This window comes from Hypomesus nipponensis, chromosome 18, assembly GCF_054491055.1.
Source record: "Hypomesus nipponensis isolate SF chromosome 18, ASM5449105v1, whole genome shotgun sequence".
Taxonomy (NCBI): Eukaryota; Metazoa; Chordata; class Actinopteri; order Osmeriformes; family Osmeridae; genus Hypomesus; species Hypomesus nipponensis.
Genome location: NC_140378.1, coordinates 7,876,788 through 7,893,310, shown reverse-complemented (window position 1 = coordinate 7,893,310; position 16,523 = coordinate 7,876,788). Strand labels below are relative to the sequence as shown.

The following is a 16,523-nucleotide window of genomic DNA, read 5'->3' as shown; positions in this document are numbered from 1 at the left end:
ACAGAATATGTCATGAAACCCCTAATTTCTCTCTCTGCTTCTTGCTTCATTTCTTCTCTTCTCCACAGTGTTTTTATCCATACAACTAACTATCTAAAACAACTAACAATTTGAGATTTGCTAACTGTGAATCCACCCCCTGGTATATTAGTTTTCATAATACATGTTTTATTGGTTGTATATTTGTTCTCAGAGTCCAGCATATTTAGTAGACTAGTCCTCAGTTTTGTGTGTGTTCACAGTACAAATACAAGGTGTAAGTCCAACTTCACACAGTAGTTTATAAAGAAAGATACAGTTCATATGAAAGTCAGAACTAATAACTAAGAAGGAATCCACATTTGTGTCACATTCCTAGAGGAACACAACACTGTTGGTGCTGTGGAGCTTTGGCCCATGGATCATAGAAGGCACACAGGACAAGACTGTTCCTTTTTTAAATGAGTTCAGCCTGAGTTTTCTACAGACACAAAGAGCTTCAACTGCCCCAGTTGTGTCCACAGTTGCCATAGTCACCAGCTTGAGAATTTGGGAAACAGAAGGAGAGGGAGGAGCCATGTTGCCTTAGTCTGTTTTCTTCCACTGGTGGGGGAATGTGTTTTGAGTGTGGTTGTTCAATTTAAAACATCAGATGCTCTTGAGCCAGAACAGGTCTCATTTATTATCTAGCATTGTTATGTTTTTAGATGTTGCACTTTCTGTATATGATACACACATACACACAGTGAATGAAAGTATAGCCCATTCTTAACATGAATGGTTCTGAACCACTGTTACAGGATCATCAGTGCAAATCAATACAAATATCCAGAGAAAATTTCCACCCAAATGTTGATGTAAGTACTCTTTTGCATGTTCATTCCGTCCAGGAGACGCCACCTATCTGGATATCTTTCGGGAGTTCTCTCACATGGCGTCCCACAACCCAGAGAAGCTGAAGCGCAGAAGCGTGCATTTCCGACACTCCTTCAGGTAGTCCACTGACAGCGGCTGAAGTCACCCTTGAAAAGTGCAACAGTCACTTTCCATACAAAACTAGAGATCAGATTATTTGAATCTTAAATGTGAACCACTACACCATTCTGTCCAATTGACCAATCTTGGTGGCTGGCAGTGCCATCATGTCCAACTCTAAATTCCACTCCTCCTTACCAATGCTAAAACAACATGTGCCACTATGCACTGTGATACTATTCTATAATGGATCCATGTTGAATGAACGAGATACTGTACCACTACATCACCACTCGCTATGGATCAAAAACATTGCTTTCCTCATCAGATGCTAAACTCTCATACAGAAATGGTAGAATTCAAAACCTTCAGAAACCGAGGCTCATTACTTTATGATCATCTGAATGTTTAGATTGAAAATGTATGATCATGTGAGCATTTCATTTGATAATGTACGTATGCTGTTTGTTGCAAACTTCAAACACCCATATGCTGTTAGTAGAGGAAGAACGTATATTTTGATACCATGTTTGTAATGTTTATTACTCTGAGAGGATTTGCTGGCTTTGTCCTCTACTGTTCAATTCAAATGTTCTAGTTGAATATACCAATGTTAACTTTTTATAGTTTAAAAGCACTTAACCATTTGCTTATTCTTTGTGATTTATATCTTTGAATCCAAATGTTTGCCTTTCTCATTATGTGCTCAGAACAGCTTGATTATTTGGTTCATATTTACGGCTTATTAGGTATTGCCTCGTACACCATATCACATAGATTCAAATGTCAGATTGTATCCATCTGTATGTTTAATGCATGCTTTGTTCCATTCATATTCCAAACATAAACTTGAATTAAACAGTGAGGCCTCTACACAAAAGCCTGCTTGCAGCTCACTTGAGGCCCCATGGATAGAACGAATGGGGATTGTAATGGATGAGATGACATCATCTTGATGTTGCCATAGAAATGTGGTAGTGACCTCAGTATTATTTTTCCTGTGTTTCTTTGGATGATTTAAAAGATAATATGTGTTGTTGACTATGCTGGTCTAGTCGGATATTGTGTTTATAGGTAATCTGAATGTCATGATATGCAGCGCCACTATGAATTCCAATGCATCAAAATGCTAATATATCTTGAAGGATTGGATGGAAATGAAGAGATGTTTGCCTCATGTGGGTAAAAATAAAATAGGTCTTTGTTAAATATTGGCTCAGTGGTTTCTTAAGCCAACCAAATCAAAAAGGATTTGCTCAGAATGGCACAAGGAGGACCTCTAGTGTTGATAAATGATAGGTACATGTTCGAGGGACAACCCTCCAGTAAAACAGCCAACAAAGGTGGACATGAACTGAACATGTAGTTCAGACTTTTTAGAAGTTAGGAGATGGAATCATAGAGTGGCAGCTTCAAGTACTGGAACCAGTGCTTAAGTTGTCGTGGAAGGATCTGGAGGACATTTTCAGTGAGGAACATCAAAGCATCCTGCATGGCCGGACGGAGAAGCTGATTGGACGGGAGAGAGATCACGAGGAGGCAAAACTTCTCCTGCCAAACATGGGGAGGTACATCTCAAATACATCTCAAATACATATCACTTACATCCTTACACTGCCATAGGAATTCAATCAATGACATCAATATTCAGTTTGAAAGTATTTTAAAACATAATTTCTTCATTTCATATCCATGTCAACATTTGTCCTCTGTTGTAATAAAATATGTCAGGGCCTCATTATTAATACCTTTGCGTAGGGTAATTTTTTGTGTGAGAAGTTGTAGAAGTGGCTGATCTTCTGCAGGATGGTCCTGTATTCCACGTTATTTTCATCGACTAGTTCTGATGTATCCCTCTTAAGGATTTCACACCTTAAATGAAACACAAAGAAGAACAGCGCAAATATTTCATTTTCCGTATTACATTTCTATAAGACAAGGCATAAATACAATATGCCTTTAATCATGGTATAAGATAAATGTATAAGGGGGCTCACCAAAACACCGTTGTGGATTTTGGTTCCCTGAGCTCATGTTTCAGTGAGGAAAGTAGTATAGACAGTCTGGTCGCTTTTCTAGGCAACATTAATACATTGAGCATTGTCTTCATCCTCTCCTCTCTGTGCCTGGACAAAGAATAACTGTTTGTGTTCAACTCACTTAATTAACATACAACGTGTTTCATGTGTGTAAATGTTGTGATAAGATGGGAAAACAAACATTTTTTTGTCATAGATGTCTGTCTCCATCTGGTTGTTCTTTGATCTCTGCACATCCAAGAACTCGGTCCTGACCCGCTCCAACATGTCATATTTATTCTTCGCTCTGTAAATGTTAAAACACCTCATAGCAGTAGCTAAACACAACTGCATCACAGACAATTTGATGGTATTGATGCTCACATTTGGGGATTCTTCTCATATCCAACTGTGGAAGTAGACATAATAACAGATATATATATTAATATTCATGTCTTGCTAATTTAATTTTGATCGTGAAACTGTATTTGTCATTGTTAATTTGACAATTACCGTGTACTTACAGGTCTCATCCAGAATCAAGTTCAGCCATGTAGGTAGGTCTCCTGTCTCAGTCTCTAACTCCTTCAGACCTGCCTTCTTTCTTAGACCAAACGGGACAAGCTTACACCTGTTACAATTACACAACAAAGGTTTCTATAAACAACAAATAATGGTTTGGTTTTTCTATAAACCAAACCACACTCCATAACTTACCCACCAAACTTTGCAGAGGGTGACTTCAGATCTGGAGGATACATAGTATAAAGATAAGAATGTTTGGTAAAAGTTATGTTTCCAACTCTAACTTAAATTGGCCACCTTGGTCTTGAGGATTGATAAATGAATCCCAAGTGTCATGGTTGAAGTTGCAGTAATCCTCAGGTGACGCCTGTAAAGTTAAACACCTGACAAACGGCAAAGTATAAATCTCTCATTTAGAAGATTAAATAATGATGGCCCAAACAGACAAGTTCAACATTTTTGGCTTATTGATTTGAGCACAATATGATGTAACAGTTTACCTTGGCGAGTTCTTCAGAATTATGTTTGTTGTTTCTGTGTCTTTCATTATGATGTTCACATACCCACATGTGAGAGGCACCTAAATGATGAATGAACACACTATCAATAACATTCTGCACATGTACTGATGTGAGAAAATGGTCAACAATGTAATTATTCATGGTTGAGAAAACCTTACCATGGTCTTAAGGTCTTTATTCCTCATGTTTGTTAATCCACAAAGTAGTTTGTAGATCCACTGAAGCTTCTCTATTATAAGATCTTGTCTCGTGAACTTCAGCCTCCTGGGAAATGTGCAATTTACCGCAAATTGAAAGGAACCTTTTGAAGACACTCCTTAATCCCTTCTCTTTCTGTTTCTCTAACACACACACTCGGCAAACTTTGATATGATAAACAAACCTCAATGTTTCTTCCTCCTCGAGATCTAGAGCATGGTGTTGCATAGACATGGTGCACCCTGCTATGTCAGCTACAGTGCAGTAGAAGGAACACATGAGGGCAGAATTGCAGAATTGGCAATAACATGACAGCATGTCATCGTCTTTGCATGATGTTGTGATACGTGAAATTGGTATACTGAGGTGACCTGCAGTCGTCTTGTCACTGTGAGCTCCATTGGTGGTTGTCTCCGTCAGTAGAGAAGGTGGAACCTTTTAAATGAATGCAGTCAGATCAGATTGGACCATTCATAGAATGATTGATGTAATTCAACACAATTCCGTAGTAGGCCTACCTGCTCCCTCAAACACAATGCTAGGGGCCGGCCTGTGTTCAAAGAGTTTTGAATGGAGGACATCTCCTTCAGATACTGTTTCATATGTAGAAATCCATTTCCAGTCTGGTTGGCTGGTAGGCTTCTGCTGTTTTCTTTCTCTGCAAAAAAAATTCAATCCAAATCCTGCCTACAGTTGCCCAATCCCACAATTTTCCATCTTAAGTAGTTAGTTTACCTAGCAGTAATTAAAGTCACTTTCATGGTTTGCTTGTACATTTAAGTGGAATCAGAGTAACCTACCTCTAATATTTTGTGTTGTATCTGTTTTATGGTTAACAGGAATTATTGTTGACATTGTCAGCATTTCAGTCAGTCTCCAAGGCCAACAATGGAATGCGCCTACTTGCACGATACCCACGTTCCATCTCAAACCCTCTGAACCCTGTTTGTAGGTTTCAAATGCGCAAAACTGTTCACTACGGTAATACATCAACAGTAAGGAAGCTGCTGCAACTATGACAGTATTCGTGATGTAAAGAGTGGATGTCCACCCTTTTTTTCAAACAGCTGATATTTTTTGACTAACTTTTCAAGTGATAAAGCAATGCACTTTGTAGTGATGTTTCGATAGCAGATGTAGTTGGTTTCGGAAGAAAGCGAGGTGTCGCTTTGCATCCAACACAATCCAACAACACAGCAAAAGCACAGGTAAAAACAACCAGGCCTGGTTTAGGTTAGGCAAAACGAATGTCAGATTTGAGTTGTTAGCTACGGTAGCTAGCTACCCAGTGGCTGAAATGCTGTGGCGAACTAATTGGCTTTCAAGTAAATGTAGCTAGCTAGCCGTGCAACAGAGTAAGTTTGTAATTTCTGTGATGGATCGATGGATGATAAATATTTTTCCACATAACGCATAACAAGCTAGCAAGCTAGACTAGACCTGGTTGCTTGCACGTAAATGCTAGTAGCTAGCTAGCAAGCAATTTCATCCGGGCACAAACGGTACGTTTTGCGTTGTTGGATGCATCTTGCAACTTGTGTACCGTCTTGCTGGCTAGCCTTCCGCAATGTTCATCATTGGGACGATTGAGAGATCATGGGCCTATCACTTATCAGGAGAATTGATAATTTCAATGTTGTACCCAGGTATGGCTTCCCAGATCCAGGTGTACTCCTCTCCCTCGGTGACCTCCAGTGCCTACACCCGCTCCAAGAAACTAAAGGTAGAGACAGCGTGGGATGTTAGCAACCAGTCGGGTGAAAACGGTTACTACCATCAGAGCTCCAGTCAGGCTACAGCATCCTCCCCCTCTGCCTCCAATTGTAACCCCACTCACAGCTCCTCCAACCAAGGGTTCCCACCAGCTGGAGGCTCCAGGGAGCAGACAGTTGTACGGGCAGCAGACAGCACTGGAAGTGTTCCTGGACCCCCTTCGTCATCCTCCTCATCCTCCAGCCGCCGTGTTAAGGATGCTGCATCCTCCTCTCAGCCCACTGACCTCCACCACAAGCAGTACAGTCATAAGCGCAAGAGCGAGGAGGTGGACAGCAGTGATAGTGTCCAGATCCTGGAGGAGCTCTCTGCCCCTGTGGTGACCAACCGTACAGCCGGGGCTGGGGGCAACACCACAGCCCAGTCCATCGCACACTCCACCTCCACCACCAAGAGCAGCAATTCCCACAGTGAGGGAGACTACCAGCTGGTGCAGCATGAGATCCTGTGCTCGGTGTCAAACAGCTACGAGGTGCTCGAGTTCCTGGGGCGGGGCACTTTTGGTCAGGTGGCAAAGTGCTGGAAGCGTGGAACCAATGAGATTGTGGCCATCAAAATCCTGAAGAACCACCCCTCATATGCCCGCCAGGGTCAAATTGAGGTAAGGCATTGAAAAGCATCAATATTACTGAGATAGTATTTGCAAAAGCATATTAATACCTTTCTCTGTTCTCTGTCCAGGTTAGTATCCTCAGCAGACTGAGCACTGAGAATGCAGATGAGTTCAATTTTGTGCGCTCCTATGAGTGCTTCCAGCACAAGAACCACACCTGCCTGGTGTTTGAGATGCTGGAGCAGAACCTCTACGACTTCCTGAAGCACAGTAAGTTCAGCCCGCTGCTCCTCAAGTCCATCCGGCCCGTCCTGCAGCAGGTGTCCACGGCCCTGATGAAGCTGAAGAGCCTGGGCCTGATCCACGCCGACCTGAAGCCGGAGAACATCATGCTGGTGGACCCCCTCAGGCAGCCCTACAGGGTCAAGGTCATCGACTTTGGCTCAGCCAGCCATGTGTCCAAGGCTGTCTGCTCTACCTACCTGCAGTCCAGATACTACCGGTGGGTCTAGTACAGCCTGTATCATACATGACAACACAGTCACCACCAGATGTCAGAGATGTAGAATGAATAGTTCTTACATGGGTTCCCAAATATATGCTGTCAAATGTTTTTCCTTTTTTGTTAGGATATCCCGTGTGTAATGGTTGTAATGTGTTTGTAGGGCGCCAGAGATCATTCTGGGCCTTCCCTTCTGTGAGGCTATAGACATGTGGTCCCTGGGCTGTGTCATTGCTGAGCTGTTCTTGGGATGGCCCCTGTATCCTGGCGCCTCAGAGTATGACCAGGTCAGCAGCTCTTCTCACAAACTCTGAGACTATGGATGCTACCCACCGTTGGCATTTACTTGTCTACTTTGTGCGAAAAGTGTGTATATTTCTCTCTTCCTCCGCCAATAGTATTTATGCTAGTGTTTTGTCCTGTGCTGCACAGATCCGCTACATTTCCCAGACGCAGGGTCTACCAGCGGAGTACATCCTGAGCGCTGGCACCAAGACCAGCCGCTTCTTCAACAGAGGCCCTGATTCCAGCTACCCTCTCTGGAGGCTAAAGGTACAGAACGTTGTCAGCTAGAAAAGAACTACCTGCACCTTGTCAATCCTCCATCCTCAGCGCCCACCACTCTTCCTCTCTGCAGACGCCAGCGGAGCACGAGGCAGAGATGGGGATCAAGTCGAAAGAGGCCCGGAAATACATCTTTAACTGTCTGGATGACATGATGCAGGTGAGGTCACCACACATGTCAATCCTCCCCCTCCTCCGACCGGGAGTCAAAACACTCGGAACAATTGCTCATAGGAATTCAACCCCGTCATTGCTGCTGTGCTGCAGGTGAACATGACCAGCCTGGATGGGACCGACGTCCTGGCCGAGAAGGCCGACAGACGGGAGTTCATAGACCTGCTGAAGAAGATGCTCACCCTGGACGCCGACAAGAGGATCACCCCTATGAAAACGCTGAACCACCCCTTTGTCACTATGACTCATCTGCTCCACTTCCCCCACAGCTCACAGTAAGCAGGGGACACTCAGCAGGAATCTGTGGTAGAAGTCTCTATTGTTTCTACATTGGGAGGAACTGTAGTCGTTGGTGGGGCTGGGATCTGACCACCTTGTCTTGGTCTGCCGGTCTTCTTTAACCTGCTGTCCTCTTCTCCAGTGTGAAGTCCTGCTTCCAGCACATGGACATCTGCAAGCGCAGGTGCAGCACCTTTGAGAATGGGAAGAATTTGTTTGCCAGCAACAGCACGCCCAGTGCAGCCACAAACCTCACTGTCACCTTCAGCAGCCAGCTGAACCAGCACAACCAGGTAGACAAGGATTCTTCTGAACAATTGAAGCAGTAAAAAGCCAGATATACTTCTTGGACCAAAAGATTTGAACAGCAATGTTGCAGTCGCTGAATACATAATGGTTTCAGGCATCAGTATTCACAGATCAAGCTCCCGTCTGGAAGGAATCCTATTGCGTACCACGCTAACGTGTATATGATCCCTGTCAGATGGCGTCCACAGGTGGCCAGTCCCTCTCCCTGAGCAGCAACGTCCCTCTGCTGAACTACCAGCCTGGGTTGTACCAGCAGGCTACCATCAACATCCCGGGCCTGGCCCAGCAAAGTGTGCCCATGCAGACCCGGCCCACCCAGCTATGCCCCCAGGCGGAGCCCTTCCAGCAGACCCTCATCGTGTGCCCTTCCACCATCCAGGGTGAGGGGCTGACACGAGGACAGGACTCGCTAAAATGCAGTTTCAATAGAATATTTATTGTCGCTGAACATGGTGTTTTGGTATTCTCACAGGTCTCCAAACGTCTAATAAGCACTCTGGTTACCCAGTGAGGATGGAGAACTCTGTTCCGCAGAACCAGTCTACCCAGCCTCTGCACATCCAGCCAGGCATGCTGGCACAGGTAGGACTTAGACACCCTGTGTACCCTGGGCCCATCTGTGTGTGCGCACTGTAGATCTCTACACGTCTGTCATACATGAAGAAGCTTTGCTGTTTTTTTGTTTTGTTTTATTACAATGTCTCAGCTGGTGCCGTCACTGTACGTGTTTGAATTGAGATAATTTTAATGAATGATCATCATTAAGATTTTTGGGGTCAACACGTGTCTATTGTTTTTAGGGTGTCTTTCACCAGAGAATAATAAAGGAATAACCACTCTAGGATTAATCCAGTTCTTACCTCTCTTCGCTTTGGGGATGAGTGGATTCCGGTAAAGGGACGTAGTACCATCTTCCCGTGTTTACCTATCCTGTTACCTAACTCAACCACCCATCCCTACGTCCTCATCCACCTCCTCCTCCCAGGCCTCCTTCAACCCCCTGATGGTAGCCAGCCTGCACGCTCCCGTGGCGGGGATGCCCCCCCTGTGTTCGTTGCCCCTGGCTCTGGGCTGTGGGGCCGGGAAGCCTGGCCCTCTGGATCAGAGCACCACTGTGCTGGTAAAGCGTCCACACGACGACCCTGCTAGCCCTCGTCCAGCTTTCTCTCTGCCCCTTCTTCTCGTCCAGCTGTCTCCCTGCTCCTTCTTCTCGTCCAGCTGTCTCTCTGCCCCTTCTTCTCGTCCAGCTGTCTCCCTGCTCCTTCTCCTCGTCCAGCTGTCTCCCTGCTCCTTCTCCTCGTCCAGCTGTCTCCCTGCCCCTTCTCCTCGTCCAGCTGTCTCCCTGCCCCTTCTTCTCGTCCAGCTGTCTCCCTGCTCCTTCTTCTCGTCCAGCTGTCTCCCTGCTCCTTCTTCTCGTCCAGCTGTCTCCCTGCCCCTTCTTCTCGTCCAGCTGTCTCTCTGCCCCTTCTTCTCGTCCAGCTGTCTCTCTGCCCCTTCTTCTCGTCCAGCTGTCTCCCTGCTCCTTCTTCTCGTCCAGCTGTCTCCCTGCCCCTTCTTCCACACACACGTTCTAGGGGTGTGCAGAGGAGCATGGGGGCGCATGTGCTGCTTACTGAGTCTGCGCTTTTGCTTGAAGCTTCCTCGTGTCCCCCCCCCCCCCCTCAGATAAGAGACCCTTTGCTTTGATACAGATATGTCCAAAGTTTTGCCAAACAAAATGAGAAAAGCCATATTTCTTATTTATATATATCTTTTTTAGCAAGTTTTCTGAAGTGTGACTTATCTCCAATTGGACAGTTTGGGAGAAAAAAAAAACATGACTACTTGTTTTGGAATCGTGCAACAAGAGGAATGCCAGTAATAATGTCACATGTCGTTTTCCCTTAAATCCTTTCTGTCATTTTCAGGTTGGATTCTGGTGACCTGTGTTTAACATGCATCCTGTGTGGCTCTTCTCTATTCTTCAGGACTGAGGCTCCATAGGGCATGGCTGCTAGGCATTGGTGTTTTCCCAGCCTGTAGTGGCCTAATGTATATTGGGTGATGATATTTTGATACATTTTTGGTTAAGGAGATATCATCCAGGACACTGGTGGCACCACTGCTACCTGTACATGCTATCAAGCCATAGCTAACCAATAGTTTTAAAACTTTTCTGTCCAGCATTTCTGCGTATGTGAATGTAAGATGTACTTCTTGGTGCATTTTCCTCATTGACTGAGAGGGGGCATGCTGGAGGTCTTTGTGTTCCATGTATGACAGAAACAGACACGAAGACAACCGTGTCTGTCTACAACCTGCATGTGCTCGTTCTGACTCCCGTTGGTGGTCCTGGCAGACACCACCTCCATTCTGCAGTCTCCTCATACTCACCCTGAACACGGCCCTCTTATCGCCCTTGTCGCAGCTGGGTTTAGATGTATGAGACAAAATGTAATGTAATGTAATGTGTGTGTGTGTGTGTGCACGCAGCAGGGCTGGCCAGCAGGCACCCAGCAGATCCTCATCCCCTCCACGTGGCAGCAGGTGCCGGGCATGTCCATCCACAACCCTGGTCAGCAGGTGGTCCCTGACTCGCCCATGGGAATTCCCCATTCGGACAGCTCAGGCCAGCAGGGCTCCAACTGGAGGTGAGTGCTGCCCTGACAAAGGGATGGGAGTTCACCCATTCCATACTCGTGGCCTATACCGTCGGAGTCAAAAAACGGAAATATAACCAGCACTGTAGCCGGCCAACGCTTTTTCCCGCCAGGGGTCGTCACGGCGGCCAGTACGATGGGGTGAACCAGCAGGACGCTGCAGCTGGGCGCCACGCGACTCCAGCCGTCTCTCAGAACCACGCTCCAGCCGCAGGGCACCCCAGGGCCCAGCAGGGGAAGAGGTCCAAGGCCCGCCATGCTGACAGCAGAGTCAGGTAACATTTTCACTTTTTTTTTATTTTATCGCATGGTCTGTTCACCTAACGTTAGTGGTTGTTAGTGTTCAAAGTCTGTTCAGTTGACCATTGGAGGATGTTGTGCTCCCTGGCAGGCCTGTGTCAACCGTCCAGTCGGCCTCCTCTCTGGTCCAAACCTCCCTGCCCTTCGTTGGAGACCAGTCTCAGCCAATCATCATCTCCGACACGCCCAGCCCTGCTGTCAGCATCATCACCATCCACAGTGACACAGAGGACGAAGACGAGAGGAAGTTCCCTCCTACCTGGTGAGTTCACGTGTGAATCCAAAAGTGCTCGACGGGGTGTGTTGGTGTCGCGGGTTGGATTCAGGCCCAAAACAGCCTGACTCGAGACATGCAGATGTCGACTCGCTAGCTCTGTCTCTCCTCCTCAGCTCTGGAGCGAGTCAGAGGGCCAACGTGATCAGCTGTGTGACCGTGCACGACTCCCAGGACTCTGACTCGTCCAACAGCACTCCGCTGAGTCCCAAGAGGCTGACTAACTTGGAGGAGACCCCCTCCAAGGCCCTGGCCATCTCCACGCCCTCGGTCAAGAGCCAGCCAGGGGAGGCCTCAGGTGAGCCATGGACACCGTCTAGATCTGCAAAGAAAACATCCATGATGTACAGTGTTCCAGAAGATTCCACCTCGGGCATGGGGGGTCCATACTTAGAAACGGATGACATCGTGTGCATCTCGCTGACACAGAACACACTTTTGTTGTTGGTATCCAGAACCTGCATGGGCCTCTGGGAAGTCTAAGAAAGGCTCGGGTGAGCAGTCCATCTGGTCAGGAGCCTCCAGCAGTGAGCGGCATCAACGAGCCGCATCGATCAGATCCCAGCCTCTCAACCTGAGTCAGGTAGCCTTCGATCAATTATTAGCGGTGTAGTTTACTTCTACAGTACCATAAATTGTGTCTGTTTGCATTCGTAGTCCTCTGTCATGGTAAAAGGCAGGTCAAATGGCTATTATTATGTGCTGCGTTTCTCCAATATAGGTCCAGCAATCTGTGATGTCATCATCACATGACCAATCGGTGGGAAGCAGCGGCTCCTTGCGCAGACAGCAAACGTACCCTCCATCAGTCTCCTCCCACTCATCCTACCGGCTCCATGAGGCCTCTCTCTTCAGCTCCACCCCTAACCTGTACGCATACCCAGCCTCCGCCGCCCTCGCCTCGGTCTCCCAGGCCGTGGACCAGATGAACGGAGGAGGGGCCTCATCCCGCCACACCAGACCCAGCCAGGCCTACTCCTCTCTGGGTCTGCTCCAGAAGAACAGCAGCCTGGGCCTGGTGGGCCACGCTCCAGGACAGTTCAATCATCACCAACAGCAGCAGCAGCAGCAGCTGGCAGGCCAGCCTTACCCCCGCTCCAATGCTGCTTACCAACGCAAGCTCAGCCAGTACCCCTACCTGTGAGGACTGCTGCTTGGCAGAGGATCGGTTGGAGCTAGCTTAGCCTCACTAGAAGACCAAATGGAGACCAACACTATGGAGCACCACAGCACAGACTCATGACAGGGACTTCAATGCTTGTTCTTTTAAGAACACATTTTTTATTGTTTGAGATGAATTAGCATTGTTTTGGGTCATTCTAGCTTCTTTGTGATAATCAGTTGATTTTTAGTATATTTAATTTTAAAATAATTAATATTACCTTTGGGAGTGCACTTAGTATGTTATTTGTGTATTAAGCCAGATCTCTTTAAATAGGTGACACGTAGTCAAGAAACTAATGACTATCACTAATGTTGTCCGTATCATGTACTGTACCGCAACTAATCAAGCTGTGTTTCCTACTGGATTTATACTTTTAATCTTATGTTAATGTGTCAGTGTTACATTTAATGGATTGACGCACTGTGAGCAAATGTAGTTTGTTATTAATGTTATTTATGAGAATTTATGTTATGTCATAGAAATTAAATTAGTAAAATGTGCAGAATTTGGCTTTGACTTGGTCAGTATATTGCAAATATATGTTTTGCAGCCTTGATCATTTCTTAATTTTGCCTTTTTTATTGGACCTCATAACCTTCATTTATCATTTGTGTAGTATATTTAACATGTTGTAAACATGGTAACATTTTATTACATATTAAGTTGTGGAATTCAAAGGAAAACAATGTACCGTTCCATTCTTATCTTATGTGAGGTATTTGGATGCATTTGTCTACTGAGGACAGCCTTTCAGGGTGGTTTTCTGAAGACTGGCAATGAAAGGTTTGATCAGTATTACTGGGAAGAAAGTCTGTGTCTATTATTTGTTGCACAGAACAAAAGACTGTTTGGAAATATTAAGGATCTTGTCATGTAGAGTGATGTTGTATGTGAATTTGTCAGTGTACCCAGTAGAGCTCTGATTTGGTAGCTCACTGTACCTTAACAGTAAACCCCAGTACACATAGATCCTCTTCAAATGGTGATATTCACTCATTCTTGAATTGACTTGTGTTGAATCTAATGAAAGTGATTCATGAGTATGTGAATTGATGTTAGATATCTGTATTTCAGAATAAGTTATGGGTTTGGTGAAATGATTGTTCCTACATAACTATATTGAAGTGAAGTGCTTCAGTGCAACGCAATGAACTCATATACGCAATAAACAGATTCTTAAAGTGATTCAATGTTCTTAATATCTCTTTTTAATTTGAAGCAAAGAAAAGGGTACATGTTATCTTTGAAAGTGTGAAAAGTGTAGTAAAATCAGTCTGTACTTCATTGATACAAAACAGTGTCATGGACAAGGAAAACTTTGGGGTGTGTGAGGCTTCATCGGTGCCCGGCGCCTGGCTGGTCCAGTCGGCTCACCTCCTCCCAGATGGAGATCAGATCAACCAGGAAGCTCTGGATCTGTCAGGAACGAGGACAACCAAACCACAGAGACATGCTAGGTTATCTAGCAGGATGATACATTTCCTAAATTATAAGGTATACAAAAATAGTACTACACACTAGAAAGACACACAGTAGGAAGGGAATATGACATTGTTTGCTACACATTATGTTATCAGTAATGACATATCCTCAGTGTGGATCTGGTGTTCGTCCATTGCCACTTTACCATCCAATAAGGGCATTCTTTTCTGTACACAGTAAACTGTACCTTATCCAGCTGTTTGAGTGTGTCGTCTGGGGCTACAGGTGTTTCACCACTGTCTTTGCTCCTCTTGCACACACTCTGGTAAAGGTTCAGGGTAGCCATCTTGATTGTACCCAACAGCAGCGTCTTCTTGGCAGCTGTATTCTGTATGTGGGCCCATCTTGATTCCTATCCATAAAGAAGTAGGCATTGTTTCAGTTTGGCCAAGATTTCAGTCAACCAGAAGAAAGCAGATCCTGTGTAGATAAAGTATCTAAAAGATCAGTAAACTATCTCTCCATGGAACATTCAATCTGTCAACATGGGTTAATGGTGACTGTGATTCTCACCCAGATCATGCCCTCAGCGCGAGCCTTGTCCAGCTGGCTCTGAAGCTGGGCTAGAGTGTTGTTGTAGTGCAGCAGGGTGTCGTGGCTCTGCTCCATGTAGCGAGCTAGCTGGGTCCTAGAGTTCTCTGTGTTGTCCTGGTTCTGTTGGGTGGTGTGGACCAGGTCCTCTCGGGTCAGCATCAGAGTGTCATAGCGTGACATCACCTGCCGAACCTCCTGAAACTACGAAGGCAAACGAGAATCCACCAGGTGTGGAATTGGTTGTGGCATATAGGTCAATACCACACCCTCACATGTTCAACACATCTGTTACCTAATTCCTACATATTTTTCCAAGTCAAAGTCAGTTTACCAAAATTGTCTTGGCCCTACCTAAAGTGACCCACCTGCTCACTGGCTTGTACCACTTTTTGTAGATATTGGGGGTAGATGGCATTTTTCTTGACTCGTTCCTCCAGACTATCTCTCACTTCAACAAGAGCTTTCACATCCATCTGGAGGGCCCTCAGGTCCGCCTGCTTCTGATTGGTCAGCTCTCTCTCCCGTCCCGCCTTCTTCACAGCGCGACAGCGCTTCACCTCATTGTCCTTTTCAGAGGGTGATGTCCCAGATAAAGATGAGATAATAGAGATGGTAGAGGACTAGAGGTAGCAGTAGCAGTTATTTCATAACCTTGTATTAACTGGCTTTCGGCTAGAATGGTTGTACTGATCCCAATACCTTTAGAAAGTTGTCAAATTTCTGCAAGTATTCCTTCATCTGATCCTCCTTCTCTCTGAGCTCCTTCTTGCGGACTTTGAGGGCTCTAATGGTAGACTCAAAGTCCTGCAAAACCAGCAAAATGCTACATTAATGGATATGGGTGGAGAACACGACATCATCACAGTTAAGATATGCTAGTTTTGTTATTTCCTGTGGTATAACCAGGGATTGCATAGATGAGTATGGTATGACCTCTTTTTGCATATTCATGGCATTGTGGACTATCTTGGCCTCCCGTGTCTTCTGCAGCAGACGGGAAGAAGGTGCCAGAATTTCACCTCCAAAAGACTTGGACTTTCTGTCAAAACACAAAATGGTAACCATATACATCCATTACAGTTATAGGCATTGTGCTTCTGGAAAGAAAAGCAGTAATACAGCGCATTCAAAAAGTATAATTACACCAGCTGGTCACGAAGGTTCTCCCCAAAATAACTTTTAAAATATTCGGACAAATTTACAGACATGTTGATGAGCTGTATTATAAAATAAAGATAACAAAAATATTATTCTGTATGGCCTTCTACAAAAATGGCCATAGAATGGAAATAGAATTTTGACTTATAAAATAATAATGGTCTCATAGCAACCATAGTTTAACTAATTAGAACTGTGTAAATGCTGAAAATAAATTAACTTGACACAGGAGGACAGAGCTTTTTAGTCCACTTGGAGTACAATATATAAAGCTGTGTTAGATTCAGCAGATTAAGCTTTAATGTAGTAACAAAATATTTCCACAGGTTATTACGATGCAACATTTGAGGAATGCAGATTACAGAACTGTCCAAGCACAGCAAACAGAAGTACTTATATGGCAGGAATTGATTGGGAACAGAAATAAACCACAAAACATGTTATGAATTCACCAATAATAGTAAATTGCACAATGTGTCATCACCTGGATATCTAAATAAATTATATATTACTCCATTTTAAGTGAAAAGAAAGATAATTGCATACCACACTGTGCCATTTACAACTAAAGCTGTTGTCTGCCAGTAGGCATCATCTTAAA

General features: G+C 45.0%; 4 protein-coding genes across 9 annotated transcripts in view; 2 read left to right on the top strand and 2 right to left on the bottom strand.

Annotated features, from left to right (window-relative positions):
• The window catches only part of LOC146251854 (arf-GAP with coiled-coil, ANK repeat and PH domain-containing protein 3-like), a 48,269-nt gene extending 46,106 nt beyond the window's left edge, over positions 1 to 2,163 (top strand). For both annotated transcript variants that reach the window (XM_084681293.1, XM_084681292.1), the window contains exon 25: positions 870 to 2,163. In XM_084681293.1, coding sequence (XP_084537419.1) covers positions 870 to 976 — 107 coding nt within the window. In that variant the 3' untranslated portion in view covers positions 977 to 2,163. The remainder of the gene's footprint in view (positions 1 to 869) is intronic.
• LOC146251853 (uncharacterized) lies at positions 2,134 to 5,206 on the bottom strand. Its single transcript, XM_084681294.1, has 14 exons — positions 5,017 to 5,206; positions 4,735 to 4,874; positions 4,588 to 4,651; positions 4,401 to 4,470; positions 4,177 to 4,282; positions 3,998 to 4,077; positions 3,795 to 3,880; positions 3,690 to 3,720; positions 3,497 to 3,603; positions 3,357 to 3,381; positions 3,175 to 3,279; positions 2,952 to 3,080; positions 2,703 to 2,826; positions 2,134 to 2,505 (listed from the first exon to the last, which is right to left on the bottom strand). The coding sequence occupies exons 1-14, from the start codon at positions 5,204 to 5,206 to the stop codon at positions 2,338 to 2,340; spliced, it is 1,425 nt and encodes a 474-aa protein (XP_084537420.1). The 3' UTR covers positions 2,134 to 2,337.
• An 80-nt stretch (positions 5,207 to 5,286) lies between these two features.
• On the top strand, positions 5,287 to 13,933 carry hipk1a (homeodomain interacting protein kinase 1a). 5 transcript variants are annotated; one of them, XM_084681287.1, is made up of 17 exons: positions 5,287 to 5,424; positions 5,863 to 6,590; positions 6,671 to 7,044; positions 7,208 to 7,331; positions 7,477 to 7,596; positions 7,682 to 7,768; positions 7,876 to 8,057; positions 8,204 to 8,354; positions 8,546 to 8,750; positions 8,843 to 8,952; positions 9,356 to 9,490; positions 10,843 to 11,000; positions 11,123 to 11,284; positions 11,401 to 11,571; positions 11,700 to 11,881; positions 12,039 to 12,166; positions 12,305 to 13,933. In XM_084681287.1, the coding sequence occupies exons 2-17, from the start codon at positions 5,865 to 5,867 to the stop codon at positions 12,725 to 12,727; spliced, it is 3,438 nt and encodes a 1,145-aa protein (XP_084537413.1). In that variant the 5' UTR covers positions 5,287 to 5,424; positions 5,863 to 5,864; the 3' UTR covers positions 12,728 to 13,933. The 5 variants fall into 5 exon arrangements, with proteins under 5 accessions (XP_084537413.1, XP_084537412.1, XP_084537415.1 ...); XM_084681286.1 differs by having other exon boundaries at positions 11,099 to 11,284; XM_084681289.1 differs by lacking the exon at positions 9,356 to 9,490 and having other exon boundaries at positions 10,846 to 11,000; positions 11,099 to 11,284.
• A 2-nt stretch (positions 13,934 to 13,935) lies between these two features.
• On the bottom strand, positions 13,936 to 16,099 carry LOC146251851 (coiled-coil domain-containing protein 42-like). Its single transcript, XM_084681297.1, has 7 exons — positions 15,908 to 16,099; positions 15,698 to 15,803; positions 15,464 to 15,568; positions 15,130 to 15,330; positions 14,744 to 14,965; positions 14,418 to 14,582; positions 13,936 to 14,164 (listed from the first exon to the last, which is right to left on the bottom strand). Exons 1-7 carry the CDS (start codon positions 15,970 to 15,972, stop codon positions 14,084 to 14,086), a joined length of 945 nt encoding a protein of 314 aa, XP_084537423.1. The 5' UTR covers positions 15,973 to 16,099; the 3' UTR covers positions 13,936 to 14,083.
• Between the last annotated feature and the right edge of the window lie 424 nt (positions 16,100 to 16,523).